The sequence below is a fragment of the Diabrotica undecimpunctata genome, chromosome 7, assembly GCF_040954645.1.
Source record: "Diabrotica undecimpunctata isolate CICGRU chromosome 7, icDiaUnde3, whole genome shotgun sequence".
NCBI classification, from domain to species: Eukaryota; Metazoa; Arthropoda; class Insecta; order Coleoptera; family Chrysomelidae; genus Diabrotica; species Diabrotica undecimpunctata.
Genome location: NC_092809.1, coordinates 60,268,631 through 60,285,905, shown reverse-complemented (window position 1 = coordinate 60,285,905; position 17,275 = coordinate 60,268,631). Strand labels below are relative to the sequence as shown.

The 17,275-nt window shown below is 35.2% G+C and overlaps 1 protein-coding gene across 1 annotated transcript in view; it reads right to left on the bottom strand.

Moving 5' to 3' along the window:
- The window catches only part of LOC140445405 (RING finger and SPRY domain-containing protein 1-like), a 62,273-nt gene extending 55,863 nt beyond the window's left edge, over window positions 1-6,410 (bottom strand). The window contains exon 1 of the mRNA XM_072537407.1: window positions 5,887-6,410. Within this exon, the coding sequence (XP_072393508.1) occupies window positions 5,887-6,095 (209 nt within the window). The 5' untranslated portion in view covers window positions 6,096-6,410. The remainder of the gene's footprint in view (window positions 1-5,886) is intronic.
- Between the last annotated feature and the right edge of the window lie 10,865 nt (window positions 6,411-17,275).

The following is a 17,275-nucleotide window of genomic DNA, read 5'->3' as shown; positions in this document are numbered from 1 at the left end:
GCCCTTTGACTTCGTAAAAGTATCACCAAAGGCCATAATGGACTTTGTTAAAAAGGTTCGGCTAAAAGGAGAACTTTAACCTAGGGATGAACCTTAGTAGGCCTCTTAGGTCAAGAGGGTGGTTAAGCGCCAACTCTAATTGAATCTATTTTTTTGGTCTTTATAGAGGAGGCTCTAGAATCTTCAGAAGACCCGGCGATAGTTCCCGAGGTACTTTAAAACGCCCTCTCATCGCCAAGTCTACGCCGAACGCCTACCTGCTAAAACAGACCATCCTCCGTTAACAGAGCACTTACCTTAAGCACTACCTCCATTATTCATAGACTGTCAACAAGGAGGCTCTGTTTCCCCTTTTTTGGTCCAAAAACTGCCTTTTTTTAGAGAAACCCCGTTCCAGGTAGCTGGTAGAAGACCCCCATCAATCCTAATACATCACTCCCAGCCGGGCATTTCCTCCGTCCCCACAGTCTAACTTACACAGTTTAACTCATACAGTCTAACTCACTTTTCGCGTCTTACCAAAACGTATTCCCTCAACTTACAGCGTATTTTCCTCTTACCTTTGCCGTTGGTTCAGCTGTCTTTCTTCTTCTTATTTCTTCTTGATCATTGCACGGATATAGCTGTGTACACTAGTCCAACCTGCTTTATTTTCAATCATTTTCTCAACCATTTTTCTCACTGTAACAAAATTCACACCTGTCTCTCTTTCCATTCTGTTCCTTTCTACTATCCACCTGTTGCATTCTAACATCGTATGTGTTACAGTGTCCGCAGTATATACAACACCTGTGTCCTGCGAGCACCTGCGTTAGGAAATAATCCAGTCGCCTGTGACCACAGTCCACCCAATCTCTTATGTTCGGAATCAGCATCTTTGTCCACTGTGCCACATCTTCAATTGACCTTTCCCTTTCCTGTTTTCTCTCGGCCATAGTAAGGTCTAGGTCTCTTCTCTCATATAGGTATTTTCTTTCCACTGCCAACACATGGAATGGAACACTTTCCATTATGGTGCAACGTCACTCCCGGTGTTTCTTGTGTGTTAGACGCGCCAACGCACGTTGTAGTTCCACACTTTGCTTGTTCCTTTTCCACTTCGGTTTTCTCTGTCGCGAGTTTCAGTCCCTGCTGTGTCATTCATTTCTTCACTTCGGAACCTGGTATTTGAGATCTGGTTCATTCCGCGCCACTATCAGTACAGCGAGGTCATCCGCAAATGCGAAGGGGGTTGATCCCTCTCCTTATTCACAGTTCGTAACTCCGTCATATGTTAGGTTCCATAACGTCGGTCCCAAGACAGATCCCTGCGGGACCCCAGCTGTCACGCCGACGATCGTGTCCCACCATAATCTTTCTCTTGTACAGATAATCCGTCACCACATTCCTCTGCTGCGCAGTGCGTCGAGTACTCATTGAACCTAACCGATAACATTGAAGAAGTAAAAAAGCTTCAAATATTAAGAAGCATTAAATGCAGAAGGAACAGAAAACGCAGAAATTCAAAGACCAATAATGAAAGACAACAAAGTCTACTTAACACCTACTCACATATTCAGCTCCAAAACTGTCCATTTTCTGAAATGAAGATCTACAAAACAAACATTAGGCCAAGAATATATTATGGATGCGAGTTAAAGATTATGACAGCAAAGAGAAAAATAAAGAAGTTTACGAATTGTTTTCAGAAATTGCTAGAATCCCAACACATCGACGGATTGGTCAAGTAGCGTTGATGAGGATGGCGTATTCCCAAGATGAGGCAAAATTCGGTGTAGAAGACTGAACAGAAAGTAACAGAGTAGATGTAAGAAGTATTAGTCTGGTAATAATGGACTAATTTGGATTTTTTTAAATCTGGAGTACCGCTTGAAAATTAAAATAACTACGAAGTTCTTTTGTAAAAACTTTTAAGAAAAAAAATCTTTTATGGTGACGACTTTTTTGAGGTATCTAAAAAACTAATTATTTGGTCATTTTGAGATTTTAATCAATATTTAAACAATGATCCCGTAAAATTAAATCAATTTTTTTTCATGAAAAATCATCTCATTTCACCTAAACTTTGTTTTTGAAAATTTCCCAATTTCAAACATAATACAATAATTTTTTTTTTATTTTGACTGGGCTACTATACATTTACGGCTCTTACCCCGTCATATGCTTAACAAGTTTTATTGGATTAGTTAAACCACTGTTCGTTAATACTTAAGTATTATGATTAATATTAATACATGAGATGATTTCCTTTGAAAACATGACTCATAGTAATTATTTATTAAAAACTAAGTGTGATAAGAGAGATAATTTCGTTACTGATTTAAATAAGAATTACTTCAATAATAAAAATTATTACAACCACTAGGTTTATTAGGAATTTGGTATTTTATAAGTCATAAGTTTCACGTCATGAGTAGTTCTCTACACTTCACAGGAAATGCAGCCTATTATCTTAAATATTAGCGAATTATTTATTTTATTTAACCTAATTTATATTTTTGTACATTCAATTTTGGCGTTATTGTATTTAATCTAACTATACATTATGATTTACAGTTCTGCTGCAAAGCAACTCAATAATGAACACCAATTTTAAATTACCATTTAGAAAACTATACACGTGAAAGTCTCCTGTCGATAACCGGAACGGAATTGTAAAAATTAGATTACGAGTACCTGGGCTGTATACTTAATATGTACCTATATAATATACTCTTACAAGTTTGAGTTTACTATTATTCTTTATAAGTAAATTTATAATATCGATTTGTTTTTTTTTTATTTGGATTTACGTGTCTCAACAGGGTAGGTCACTGACACAGTTACAATTGCATTACATTACATTACGACAATATACAGTTACACTACAAGAATGTACAGTTACATTACAATCAATAACGATAAACTACATTATTACATTAAATATTGGTACAATTAATAGTTTTCATATTCTAAAATGGACATAGTCTGTAAGCTGTAAGCTGTACCTTCTCTTCTGACGTTTTTATTTTTTGACGAATTTTGCTGTCTTCTCTTGGAACAACTCGGTTGTTCATCCATTTTATTTCAATAATCTCAGAATATAACTAAAAATTCACTATAAAACGACAAACTCCAATAACACTCGGTTTATCATCACAAACTTTAACGTTTTAATTTTAAATGAACGTTTATTGCTCCGGCACGTGCGGTGGTGTTACCTTTGCGATGCTTTACAAATCCCCAAGTTGCCAAGTGTTTGGAAAGGAATGGGAATGAAATGTAAAATATCGATTCTTATTTTATAAACTTAAATATGTAAGTAACGAAACGAAACATAAAAATAAAATTTATTCCATTACAATTTTTTGCTAAATTTTTACTATTGAAAAATACCATTTTTTTTTGGTATTTTTATTATAGTAAGGCAGCTCATGGTCAAGTCTGCTATAGAGAAGCACAAATAAATGTACTAATTACACATTACGTGATTTCTTAGGAAAAAACGCAAATTGGACGGGTAGTTTTCGAGGGCCGCTGTATTTATTTAAATTTGAGGATGTTCAGCGTTTAAACGATGAAATCACTCTTCCAAATAGTGGAATTTTACCATAACCACTTTTTTCGTGTCCATCCGCTTCTCTTCTTTCTTTGCCCTCTCAGCAGCTAGTCCTTTGTCCACCTCCCAATTGCTATCTCCAGATTTTAGTATCTCCATCATCTCATCTTTTACGTAGACATCACTTCCCTTTATTGGCGTTCTATCTACCTTTCTACTTCTATTAAATACCTCCTTCACACCCTCTTATCATATCCTCTTCGCATTCTCTTGCTCTTATTCGGCTGACTGATGCATCCATTTGTCAGGCGATATTTTTACTTTTGCTCTGTTCTCTGCTAGTTATTACTAAATTGTGCATCATACAGAAGTCTAGCATTCTAATGATGCTATTATTGTTGTGTGCTGTTTCTTTCTCCATATTTTGTCATAAAGTGATAGCCTATCAACTACACCATTTAACATAACACTGGATGATATTTTTAACCAACGTAGTGATTAAAAAAACTGGAGTCCACGAGATAATCATATAAAGATCTATATAAATTATAGAGTACACTGATGACATGGTAATAGCCACAAGAGACCAAAAATTAAAGGACTAAAAATAAATGAGGAAAGACAATGTATATGTTAATATCAAGGAAAAATTGTAATATAGATAATAAAAAGATTGAATAGTATATATTCCAAAAAGTAAAGAGATTTATGTATCTAGTTGTAACAATAGACAGATTAAACAACAGGAGCACAGAGATAACTGAAAGAGTCAAAGCGACCCAAAGAGTATATTGGAAACATTAAAAACTATTAAAAGACATAAATATCAGTAAAAACAGCAATCAGACCTGTCATAACCTACACAGCAGTAACAATGTGCCTAACTGCTAGAGATGAAGAGAAGCTAAGGATAATAGAAAGGAACTTCCACAGAAGAATTCTTCAGCCAAAAAAATCCAAGACAGAGAGTTTATACAATTATTTACCAATGAGATAACTAAACAAGATATTCAGACATATAAAGACTCAAAGGTTGAAGGAAGGCATGTACTAAGATGAAAACAAGATACATTATTAAAAGAAAATATTAAAGTGGAATCCTACAAATACAAGACCTAAAGGAAAAAAAAGTGCAGCTGGGAAGATCAGGTCAGAGAAGATATCAAGAAAATGAAGACACCTAACTGGAAAACAAAAATAGAAAGGAACGGAGCTTAAAAAAAACAAAGAAAAGGTGGAGTGATCCTCTGCAATAAATGGATCAGAAGAGCTCATATTAATGGGTGGCTTATACACCTGACCAGGGTTGACAGGCTAGATATATTCTAAGCTACATATCATCTTCTAAATTTCCTGGTAAAGCCTGGTTTCACGAAGAAAATTGATAAGGTTGTGGAATTGATCTGGGGAGCTAAGAAATGATGTTGATATAAATTTAGTATTTAAAAGAAACTTTTGGTATTATTATATTATATCCAAGCTAATATTTTAATAATTAAACCTAACCTAAATATTAAAAAAAAAAACAGTGTGTGATATTGCACAATTTGTAATAAATCCCTAATTTCAAATTTAATTTCCCAGTATTAAAAGGTATAAAAAAAATTTAACAAATTTTTTCAACGATTAATCTTTCCCCTGTCCGTTTTTAAATCACACAAATACCAGAAGATACCAAAATTTAAAAAGTGCATCTCACAGTAATTGACAAAACTATTGTTATTGAATTTTTCAAAGCCAACTGTAGTTTTAACATAACCATAACAAAATTATTTAGTTAGTTTAGGAAGTCTCTGCATAAATGTGGTGTTTTATAACTTTAAAAGGAAATATATTATAAATTTTTCATATTTCAGAAACCTATTCATAATAGCTAGTTTTATTTTAATATTCAGTTTCTTTTGGAAGGATATGTATTTAAAATTAGACTTTTAGTCATTTCTAATATGTAAATGCCCACAATTATATACCTACATTGGACTATACATTTCAGTATTTTGGAATAAACATATTCTGGTGTAAAAAGCTATGGATATAAAATCATCAGGCAGAGTCTGAGAGAAAAATTTAAGTGCAAATGTGAAATAATAACTGTTTTAACATTTTTCTATGTTTAACAAAAAAGGAACTGTTTAAAGCTTACGAACTACATTCTTTAATGAGCAATATACAAATAAAAATCATTGCACAATCATTAGTAAGTGAGGCAGAATTCATTGATATAAATTTCAACTCTGTAGACATCCTTCCGGCTTATTACACTAGTACCAATTTTATTTTACATTGTGTATCTTTAAATTCAATAATGATGTATTAAAATTTATAAGATCATAATAAAATTTACTTACTTATCAACTAAAGTAGCAATAACTCCTAGGGTTTCCAGGACTAATTTATCCACATATGCAGCATCTGGAAGTTTTGTTAGCTTAAATGGATACTGCGGGCTAACCGGGGAAAGGGGCTGTATGATGTTATGGGCTTGAAGACTGTTGGGTGACTGTGGTATATATGTATCATGATCTTCATTCTTTTGTTTGCACCAACAAATACCCATCACGTCTAATTAAAATTGGAATTATTTAAATATATTTGGTGGTACTACATAATACAATTAGTTTTATTTATGTTGGAGTAATCATTGACATCAAAATATTAACATTTATATTCCAGTGTCTCACTATCCACTTAAAATGCTGCATTAGGATAAGTTGATTGAAGCCATAAAATAAATACATTAACTATAAAACTTGAATCGTTATCAAAAATTCTATTTAGGTTAATTAGAAAATAAAGAAAATGCGAAAAACAGTGTCAGTATCAGTATTTTGGTTAGAAAATTTTACTCTTCTCACTCACTCTATTTTCTCTTGTCAAGTGACAGTGACACTGACACCGTCACAATCATAATGTCATTTATCATTTAGTTTAGACAACTAAAGTGACATCCTCCTTTGAATTAGATTGGCCCCCTCAACTGTTACATATTTAAATTTCTTTAGTTTTTATTTTCTAAGATGTCATTCTTTAAAAAATAATATAGTATAATATAAACAATTTCAAAGTTCGTTGATAATTTATCAACAGACCACAGAGACGGAAAGGATTAGGAATAAGTAGTTTTATTTCAACTTTATATTCATATTTTTTTAATAGTAATATAAAATATTTAAGTAATATTAAAAGAGGAAATGTTTATTTTTTATAACAAACCCCTGTTTTATATTTAAAGAAGTTTAAAATTACATTATATATTAAATATTTTCCTGCAATATATACAACCAGTTTTATAATTTGAAATCTCTATGTTTCAGTAATATATATTCTTTATCTATGCTCTATGTAGTGTTACGAAACTTCCTTATTTGTCATGCTTAAACAAAGTGACTTCTAATTATTTTTTACTTCTTTCTCTTAATGCTTTCTTTTTTTACAGTTTTTGGTCCCTGTATCGTATCTTGCAGGAACTAAAAATTTAAATTTGTTATCCACTACCACCAATTTCAAAAACTGAGGACGTTCACATGTGATATACACCTACCCTCTTTTAACCTCTTATTTGGAGATATAAAATAATCTTTAAACTCATCACGAATTTTTAAAGCGGTTATGTATTGTTTTTAGTAATACATCTCCTCCTATTTTCAGTAGTTCCGATGCTATTTGATCCAATCCCTGTGATTTATTGCTTTTCAATTTGGCTACTGCTGTTCTAATCTTGCTTATTTTTGGTGGGCACTTTTCTCTGATGTCTGCTTGGTCTAATTTAATATCAAAGTTCTCCTCCAGCTGCCATTATGACAGAAGTTTTACGTTTTTGCGCACAAATTGGCGCATTTCTTGTACAAGAAACTGCAGCGGACACAAATTCTTGTATCGTTTCTGATATAAGAGCTATTCGCTTGTATGGCACTATCCATTTTTTTGTTATATCGGAAACGATATAAGAAATGATACAAGAAATTGCATAGTGTCATACGGCCTTAAGAGAAAAAGAGGCTATACCATTTTCAAAGTAAAAACGTTGCAGCACAATTTATATAAAGTTACGTCACTTATATTTAAAATTTCCAGAACGTTAACCTTAGGAGTTCAAATTTTCCTAACACAGCTAATAATACGAAACCCATACGGAACTGCTTGATCTTTCATAGGCGTCAACATGGTATATTAATCAGAAAAATTTACTCGTCATTATATTGGGATTATAAAATGAAAACTGGCACGATTATTTATCCTCCAGAGTTGAATCGATTTCATTAATTGCGAATTTCTAGTACCGTTCATAGGCGTCCGTTTTGGGCAGGTCGACGGGTATTTTAACGGATAACTTTTTTGTCTGTAACTTTTAAGCATTTGTGATACAAGATTATTAAATTTTCAGATATTCAGATAAGTGACGTCACTTATATTTAAAATGTCCAGAACGTTAACCTTAGGAGTTCAAATTTTCCTAACACAGCTATACTATGTTTTTTAACCAGGAGGAGTAAACTAAAAAGACAGATTCACACCCAAGAAAGTTACTAGAAAAGTCACCAAATACATCTTCTTTTTTTGTTGATTATCTCGGCCTTGCGGTAATCCAGTAATCAGTATCGGACACCTTCACACGTTGATTCTAACATAACTTTGATTGTTTATGGTTGAATAATAATTTTTCGAATTAACTTCCAATATATATTATTTAGTATTTCTAATTACAATAAAAAAATGTTGGACTGTTATGAAGAAGTTGAAGAATTTTTAGAGTTTATTTATCACATTATAGAAGAAAATCGTCCGGAACGTATACGAAAGCGATATATTCGTGATAAAATGATATCTAAAATCCAATGGAATTTTACAATATTACTTTTCCAGTCTGCTTATATTCTAATACAAGCTACAAGTCTTGATTTTAACAATAACTATTCTGCAAAACTAACCTGTTGCCTGTTTTATTTTTGCTACCGTGGCTGTTATTTTCATTCCAGAATTATCAATTTTGATTTGTTTATACATGGTTATAATGCATTGTTTCTCATTTGAAGATAAATGACCCAAATCTACACGGCATCTTTTAAGTGGAGAGGAATAATTACCACTAGTACTTGGCATCGAATCCATATTGTTATCTTAATAACACTAATATATCGCTAAATAGTTCTGAAAAGAACTGTTTTTTATATAAATACAAAAGAAATATCTAAAAATGTAAGGAATAACGCAGAAAACAAAAAATCGTCGATATAAATTTTGAATTTTAAAATTTCACAAATGTCATTAGTGTCAAAATGTCATAATTTAGTGGAGTAAACTTGCCTGCGGTTGGACCAATTACAAACAAGCATTACGGCGCGGAAAATTTGAATTACTCCTCCTGGTTAAAAAACAGACCATAGTAATACGAAACCCATACGAAACTGCTTGATCTTTCATAGGCGTCAACATGGTATATTAAATTTACTCGTCATTATATTGGGATTAGAATTATATTCATTAAATAACCAAAAACGTTATTATTATTAATATGAATTGTATGAAATAACTCTTTAAGTCTAATATTCCACAAAACAATAATTTTAATTCAATATATTAGACAATTGTACGCAACTAACACGGGAATATTTCAAATTTTTTGACAGTTCAGCGTGTGGCAAAGTTGTTTAAAATGTTGCCGCTTTTCTAGAGTAAGAATTTTGTTTATGTTTTGATTTCTTATACAGTGTAATCATAATATATTATATATTAATAAATTGTATTTATAAATACATATTAAATTTAGATTAATAGCTTTAAAAACTAATAATCGTTGTGTATTGTGATTGTGCTATGCCAAAACAACTAAATAGTCTGTAGAAAGCTGATAAGCTTTCATATAAGATAGATTATTTTGAACAAGAAATAATGGCGGGACGTTTTTACTATTAATGCTCTAACAGAGGTAAGTTTAAAATTTAGAATAAATAATTTTGTATTAAAATATTTTCTTATGTATTTTAGTGTGTTGCAGTAATATTAAAACTAAGTGTATTTACTATAGTAGTTTGACAAATAGTTGACTTTTAAAAATTCCTCATTTACTAAATATTCTGATGTTTTGGCAGCGCTGTGAGGTTCTGACGTCGTAAATCTTGAGTGACGTGCATGCATTTTTATATGAAAAATACCTTATGTATTTTTGTGTGTTGCAGTAGTCTGCAACATATCAAAAAAGAAAACGTCATGGTTTAGAGAGGAAGTGAATACAAAATGTGAAGAAAAGAATAAAGCCTTTTTACAATACAGAACACAACAAACACAACAGGCATATAACCACTATAAACGAATAAAAAATGAAAGGAATAGTTTAGTTAGACAAATAAAAGGGTAACACTGGCAGAGCTTCTCAAAAGAGATGGAACACGACTTCTTCGGAACACAAAAAGAAATATGGAAAATGATCAGAGGACAAAGAAAATAGATGAACCAACTAATAAAAACGAAACACATTCAGAAAGAAACATTGGTAGACTACTTTCGATCCCTATTTGCTAAATGTGACGATAATGAACCACCAACACCAGAGGTGACGACAAACGAAGAAATAAATATTGAGGAAGAAGAGGTAAAGGAGGGATTAAGGAAATTAAAAAATAATATCACCAGGAGAGGACAGAATACCGAACGAACTCCTAAAGTACGGAGGACCAGATCTGACCAAACAACTATTAAAATTAATCCAAAAAATAATAGAACAAAACAGAATCTCAAAAATGGAGATCAAGCATCTCCTAATACTTCTCTTCAAAAAGAGAAACAAATCGGACCCGGAAAATTGCAGTGGAATTAATTTATTAGACACAACACTAAAATTAACAACCAAAGCGTAACATATAAACCGAATGAAATTATAACACTAGCAGAAGAACAACTAGGTTTTAAGGCGGGAAGATCATGCACCGATGCTATATTTATAATAAGGCAAGTGCAAGAGAAATCATTAGAATACAACAAACCGGCATATCTATGTTTCGTGGACCTTAAGGAGGCATTGGACCGGGAAAAATTAAAGGACGTTACCCACTTATTGTACGCAAGAGAGATACTCCTAGGAATAATCAAAACGATCGAAAATATCTATTAAAACAAGACAATAAAAGTAAAAGTAGAGGAAGAACTATCTCTGAGAATAGATATAACTAGTTACAGAGATTTTGAAGAAGAAGTACGACAACAATGCTTAAAAGCAAGTAAAGAATCTATAAAGTAGCAATTAGTCCTATATTAAGATACACGGCGGAGACAAGACCTGACACATCTAAAACAAGACAAACGAGACGACTACTAGAAACAGAGATGAAAATTGACGAATATCAGGGAAAGGTCTGTTGGATAGGGAGAGAGCGAAAACATAAGAAGAGCATGTAATATAGAAGATATAAATGGATGGGTGACAAAACGGAAACATGAGTGGAACGAATACATTAATAGAATGGCAGGGGATAGAATAATACGAATAACATGAGATAAGTCGCCAAATGGACGAAGAAGTATTGGCAGACCAAGAAAAAGATGGTGCAATAATTTAAACAATTTAGGAGGCTAATATTGAAAAAGAAGCAGGATTTAAAGCCTACATACAAGAAGGAAGAAGAAGAAGATGGAGTGTAAATATCTAGGCATCACATTAACTAGCTACGGAATAAAGCAAATAAAGCCACATGCTGCCCGAATGAAACAATATGGAGATATAAAAATATCGAGAAAGAAATGAAGGGCAGAATTTACAAAACAGTCATCAGACCAATAATGACATACGCGGCAGAAACACGACCTGACACAGCAAGGACAACAAGGATGTTAGAAACAGCAGAGATGAAAATACTTAGAAAAATTGATGTTAAGACACTATGGGACAGAGCTAGAAGTACACATATATGACGTAGATGCAAGGTGGAGAACGTCATGAACTAGGTAAAAAATAAAAGAGTAGAATGGAACGATCTTATAAGGCGAATGACAACAAATAGATTAGTAAAGACGGCAAGAGACGGTTCCCCAATAGGAAGACGATCAGAAGGAAGACCACGAAAACGATGGAACGACAACTTATTGTAGGCACATTGAAAAACAGACAGCGTCATGTCTACATAAAAAGAAGAAGAAGAAATTAATAAACCAGTACGTATAACATAATATATATATATATATATATATATATATATATATATATATATATATACAGGGTGAGTCATGAGGAACTTTACATACTTATACCATATGTAGAGTCCCTCAGAGAGCATATCATGTGGCCACTAAAAAATGTCAACTCCTCTTCTTTATTAATTAACGGGGTGATTTGTGTAATTGACTATTTATTTCATTTTACTGTAGTGTTTATACGGCTCATTTGATTTTTTTAATTTTTGCATAATACAGTACACTACTATCAAGCATTTCGACTGGTATTAGCTAAACTAAAAAATTCCAGGACTGGCTTTGGAAAAATTAATTTAGGGATTCGTATTAAATATTACACCCTGTATATACATATATATATATATTTTTTTTTTTAATGCAATAAGTAATTTTCAAACTACATAAATAGCCAATGAAAACGACATATGCGACAATGTTGTCGCACTTTTATTAAATTTTTAGTGAACGATCAAATCTTACCAAAAATAGAACAACCATAATGAAGTATCAAATTATAAGGTAATTAATTTAAACAAATGTTATAAATTTCAAACATTTTAATTGAAATGATAAACTGAGTCACTGCACAACAAAAAACAGTAACTACTAACAATAACGAAGAACAATTTGAAAAAAAAACTAAAAATATATACATAGTTATGATAAACCCATAAAATAGAACTGGAAAATATATTATAATGGTAACAAAATAAAAATAATTCAAAATAGATTTTCGAAATGGAACCCTGCAGCCTGTACACATTTTTGTTGCCGAATTGTTAATTGACGTATTGAATTACGGATACTCTGGGGATCGTTTCTAATAGTATTACAACAGTGTATAATTCTATCAATTAATTGTTGTCGGTTGTTAATATTCACTGCGTAAACTAGTTGCTTCAATCGTCCCCAAATATGGTAATCAACGGGATTGAAATCAGGGGATCTTGAAGGCCACGAAATAGGACCTGCACGTCTTATCCACCTATTGCCATAAACATTATTGAGATGTTGTCTCACTGCCAGTAAAAAGTGTGGGGGTGCCCCATCATGCTGAAAATACATCCCTCGGATAGCAACGTTCGCGCAAGCAAATTCGGCAAAATATTTTGTAGAAAGTTCAAATAGACCTGCCCTGTTAAAGGACCATCAAAAAAGTGAGGACCTACTAATTGGTTATTTATGACACCAATCCACACGTTAACCGAAAACCTTAACTGAGAACGACGTTCTCGAATAGCATGGGGATTTTCTTCTGCCCACACATATGAATTTCGTGAATTATTTATCCCGTCTCTGGTAAATTGGGCTTCATCTGTAAATAGTGTTCTGTATAGCGTTGGTGGATTATTGTTAATCCATCTACAAAATTCCAACCTATCGATCTCATCTCCAGCATGTAGTCGCTGAACCATTTGAATGTGATATGGGTATAGATTATTTTTTTGTAAGACTCTACTTACTGTTGTGGATTTATTAATTGTTAAGTCTTTAATTTATAATGTCTTGTTCTTATCTTAATTCATTAAAAAGCACAATGACTGATATTTATTTATTTTCACTAAACATACATAATTTATTAAAAAGCGAACGTAACATTTTATCGCGAGCGCGTCGTCCGAATTAACTGTTCCTTCCAAATCAAATGTCCTTTATATATGCCATTGCCTTTACGCTAGAATCATCGAACAGCCTTCTCGATTTGCGGCGAAACTATAACGGTAAGGCAAACGGGTATTTTTTTTACATCGGCTCGACCGTTTCTGGAAGGTCCATTCAGGTAAATTTCTGCCGGCTAATAGAATACTCTCGTAAAATCTAAAAACAGAACACATTAGTCATAATATTTACGGTTATTTTAGGCCAGGATAATTATCGTAACATTGCCCCCCTCTTAAAAGATGGTTCCTCCTGGAACCTTGTCGGGACTGAAACCGGAACTGTATGCTGGTATCGGCAACTGGACCCTCTTTTACAACTTCCAGTTGTATAAAAATGACAAGGGACGGTTTTCTCTCCGCACCAGTAACTATGCGGATTGCAACAGACTAACACCTGGACTTCGGTGTCTTTAAAGATCTCCTCCACCATATTTCGGATAACCCTCCAATCTAATTGGCGGCACTCCAACTTTGGCATGGCTAACTTTTGCACGTCGGACTCTAGTACGTGCTCTCTCAATTGAAGTAAGGCTTCCCACACATCTCGGTAGGTAGGTTGGTCACGGGCAGTGTCTTTTGTTACCAGGTAGAAAAGGTAACGTGATGCATCTTGGAGTTTCAAGGTTTTACCGGGAGCTGGCACCTGGCATTGAAGTTCTGCAACTCGACCAAACTTCCTTCGAAAGACGGATGCCAACCCTGGTGCGTCTTTGATACTGGCCGGGATGGTAAGGGCCAGCGAGTAGTCATCGGGGAGCGCGAGTAGATCTTGCTTTTCTTCAGTGGTAACACCATGTCTTGCTTTACCGGTACCTCCATAGGCACCCATGAATTCCTCAAACGTGAGGTCAGACACGTCTTGGACTTGGTTTACTTCCACTTCTTCATCTACGTCGTGGTCACCTTCGAAAGACGCCAGCCGGTTATGGTGTACTATCATCGGCTTTCCCCTCGGAATCTTGCTTATTCGGTAGATGACATCGTTGATCTTCTCCATGATGAGGTATGGACCTTCCCAAAACTGCTGCAATTTGGGAGAACAACCTTTTCGCTTCTTGGGATTATACAGCCATACTTTGTCGTTCTTCTTAAAGCAACCCTTTTCGGCTTGTGTATCGTACCGTTTCTTCATTCGGTCGCTAGCGATCTGAAGGTGGGAACGGACCAACTCATGTACATCGTCCATTCTTCTTCGTAATTCGATCACATAATCTTCACCTGCTACATCTTCTCCAGGTCGACACCCAAATTCTAGATCACAAGGTAGTCGCATTTCGCGTCCGAATAGGACTCTGGCTGGTGTCTGGCCCGTTGATTCGTTAACAGCAGATCTGTAGGCCATTGTGAAGAACGGAAGGTATTGGTCCCAGTCTCGCTGATGATCGGACACCATCTTTGTCAAATACTTGCCAACTGTCCTATTCATTCGTTCTACCATACCATCCGATTGCGGATGATACGCGGTAGTTCTTGTTTTCTTCATGCCTAGTCTATCACATATTCCTTGGAATAGATCACTTTCGAAGTTCCTGCCTTGGTCACTATGGATCTCCAAAGGCACTCCAAATCGGCTGATATATTCTTGGATCAACTTATCTGCAACGGTGGCGGCCTTCTGGTCTGGAAGTGCGTAAATCTCGACCCACTTAGTGAAGTAATCCATTACTACCAACATGTACTTGCCCCCATTTTCACTTTCTGGAAATGGCCCTGCAATGTCCAAAGCTATTCTTTCAAACGGGCTTCCAACATTATATTGTCTCATAGGAGCTCTCCTTTTCCGGTGAGGCCCGTTACTCGTAGCACAAATAGTACATTTCTTACACCAGTCTTTTACGTCGTCGGAACTGTTCATCCAATAAAACCGTTCCCGAATTCGCTGAAGGGTTTTCCTTACACCAAAATGCCCTCCCGATGGACTGTCGTGTAACTGACGAAGTACTTCGGCTATTCTGCTCTTTGGGATCACCAACTGTCTTCTCTTCTCTGAACCGTCATCATTTTCCAGGACTCGTTTAAGCAAGCCATCTTCGATGATAAATGAGTCCCACTGGGCCCAATACGTCTTAACTACTGAGCATAGGTTTGATATTTCCTGCCAAGGTGGTCGACGGTTTTCCTCTTTCCATTTTCGGATTTTCTGTATAACTGGATCTCTCTCTTGTTCTTCCCTTATCTTAGTAGGCGTCCAGTCGTCGTTGACAATCGTCGTTCTTAGCACTGCTGCTTCCTTGGATTCCGTTTTGTTGCAGTGGGGACACTCTGCTGGGCATGGCCTTCTGGAAAGAGAATCAGCGTTTCTGTGGCTAACTCCGGCTCGGTGCTCAATCTTAAAATCGTATTCTTGGAGTCGTTCGATCCACCTGGCTATCTGACCCTCTGGATTCTTAAACTGCATCAACCACTTAAGGGCGGCATGGTCGGTTCGGATTAGAAACTTTCTGCCATAGAGGTATTGATAGAAGTGCTCTACTGATTTAACTACTGCTAGAAGTTCTCTCCTAGTGACGCAATAATTCCGCTCAGGTTTTGAAAGAACTTTACTAAAATATCCGAGGACTCGTTCCTGTCCTCCTTGAATCTGAGACAGCACTCCTCCAATTCCCACATTACTTGCATCTGTATCTAAGATGAACTCTCCTTCTGGCAGTGGATACCCTAAAATTGGTGCTGTTATTAAATGCTTTTTCAAGGTCTCAAAGGCATTTTGGCAGTCTGTATCCCAGCGGTAATCTCTTGCTTCCTCCGTAAGTCGCGTTAATGGCTTAGCGATATCTGCAAACTTCTTAATAAACCTCCGGTAGTAAGTACATAGTCCAAGAAAACTTCTCACTTGATGTTTGTCAGTTGGTTTTGGCCATTCCTTAATGGAATCGATTTTTCCTTTATCCACGGCCACTCCTTCTTTACTGACTATATGACCCAGATAATTGACTTTACCTTGAAATAGCTGGCACTTCTTGGGGTTTAGCATCAATTGGGCAGCTTTAAGTCGATTAAAAACGTTTTCTAAATTCCTCAAATGATCTTCGAATGTCTCCCCCAAGACGATTATGTCATCTAAATAAACCAGGCATGTTTTCCAAGATAACCCTCTCAACACATTTTCCATAAGCCTCTCAAATGTCGCAGGAGCATTACAAAGTCCAAATGGCATAACGTTGAATTGCCACAATCCAGATCCTGTGGTGAAGGCTGTCTTTTCTTTATCGACTGGGTCCATTTCTACCTGCCAGTATCCAGACTTCAAATCTAAAGTAGAAAACAATTTACTTCCAGCCAATGTGTCCAATGTGTCATCGATCCGAGGCAGAGGATAACTATCTTTCTTGGTAACATTGTTCAGCAAACGGTAATCCACACAGAACCTCGTCGTTCCGTCTTTCTTCTTAACCAGGACCACCGGAGAGACCCATGGACTCGTAGAAGGTTCTATCACCCCGTCTTTCTTCATTTCCTGAACAATCGTTTCAGCTTCCTCTCTCTTTGCCTGTGGTAATCGTCGAGCTGTTTGACGAATTGGCTTAGCATTACCAGTATCAATTTTATGCTTAACAACGGTAGTTCTTCCCGTCTTTCCTCCTTTCGGTACGAAAATATCACGATACTGCCGAAGAAATTCCCTTAATTTCCTTTTCTCCATCTGATTTAGAGACTGTCCTGCAACTGCAACCATTTGGTCGAATTTGTCGTTGGAATTATCAGATGTTGTCGCCTGACGGATTATGGATGTCACAGGTACACAAGTTCCTACTTTTGTCTCTCTCTTGATGGTCACTGGGTAGTCGTTAACATTGATAAGTCTCACAGGAATTTCTTTAGCCGAAGTCACCAATTCCTTTCCAATTATGATTCCACGGCCAACCTCATCGTCGTGGTTCCAAGGCTCCATCATAACAGGTGTCCCTTCGTC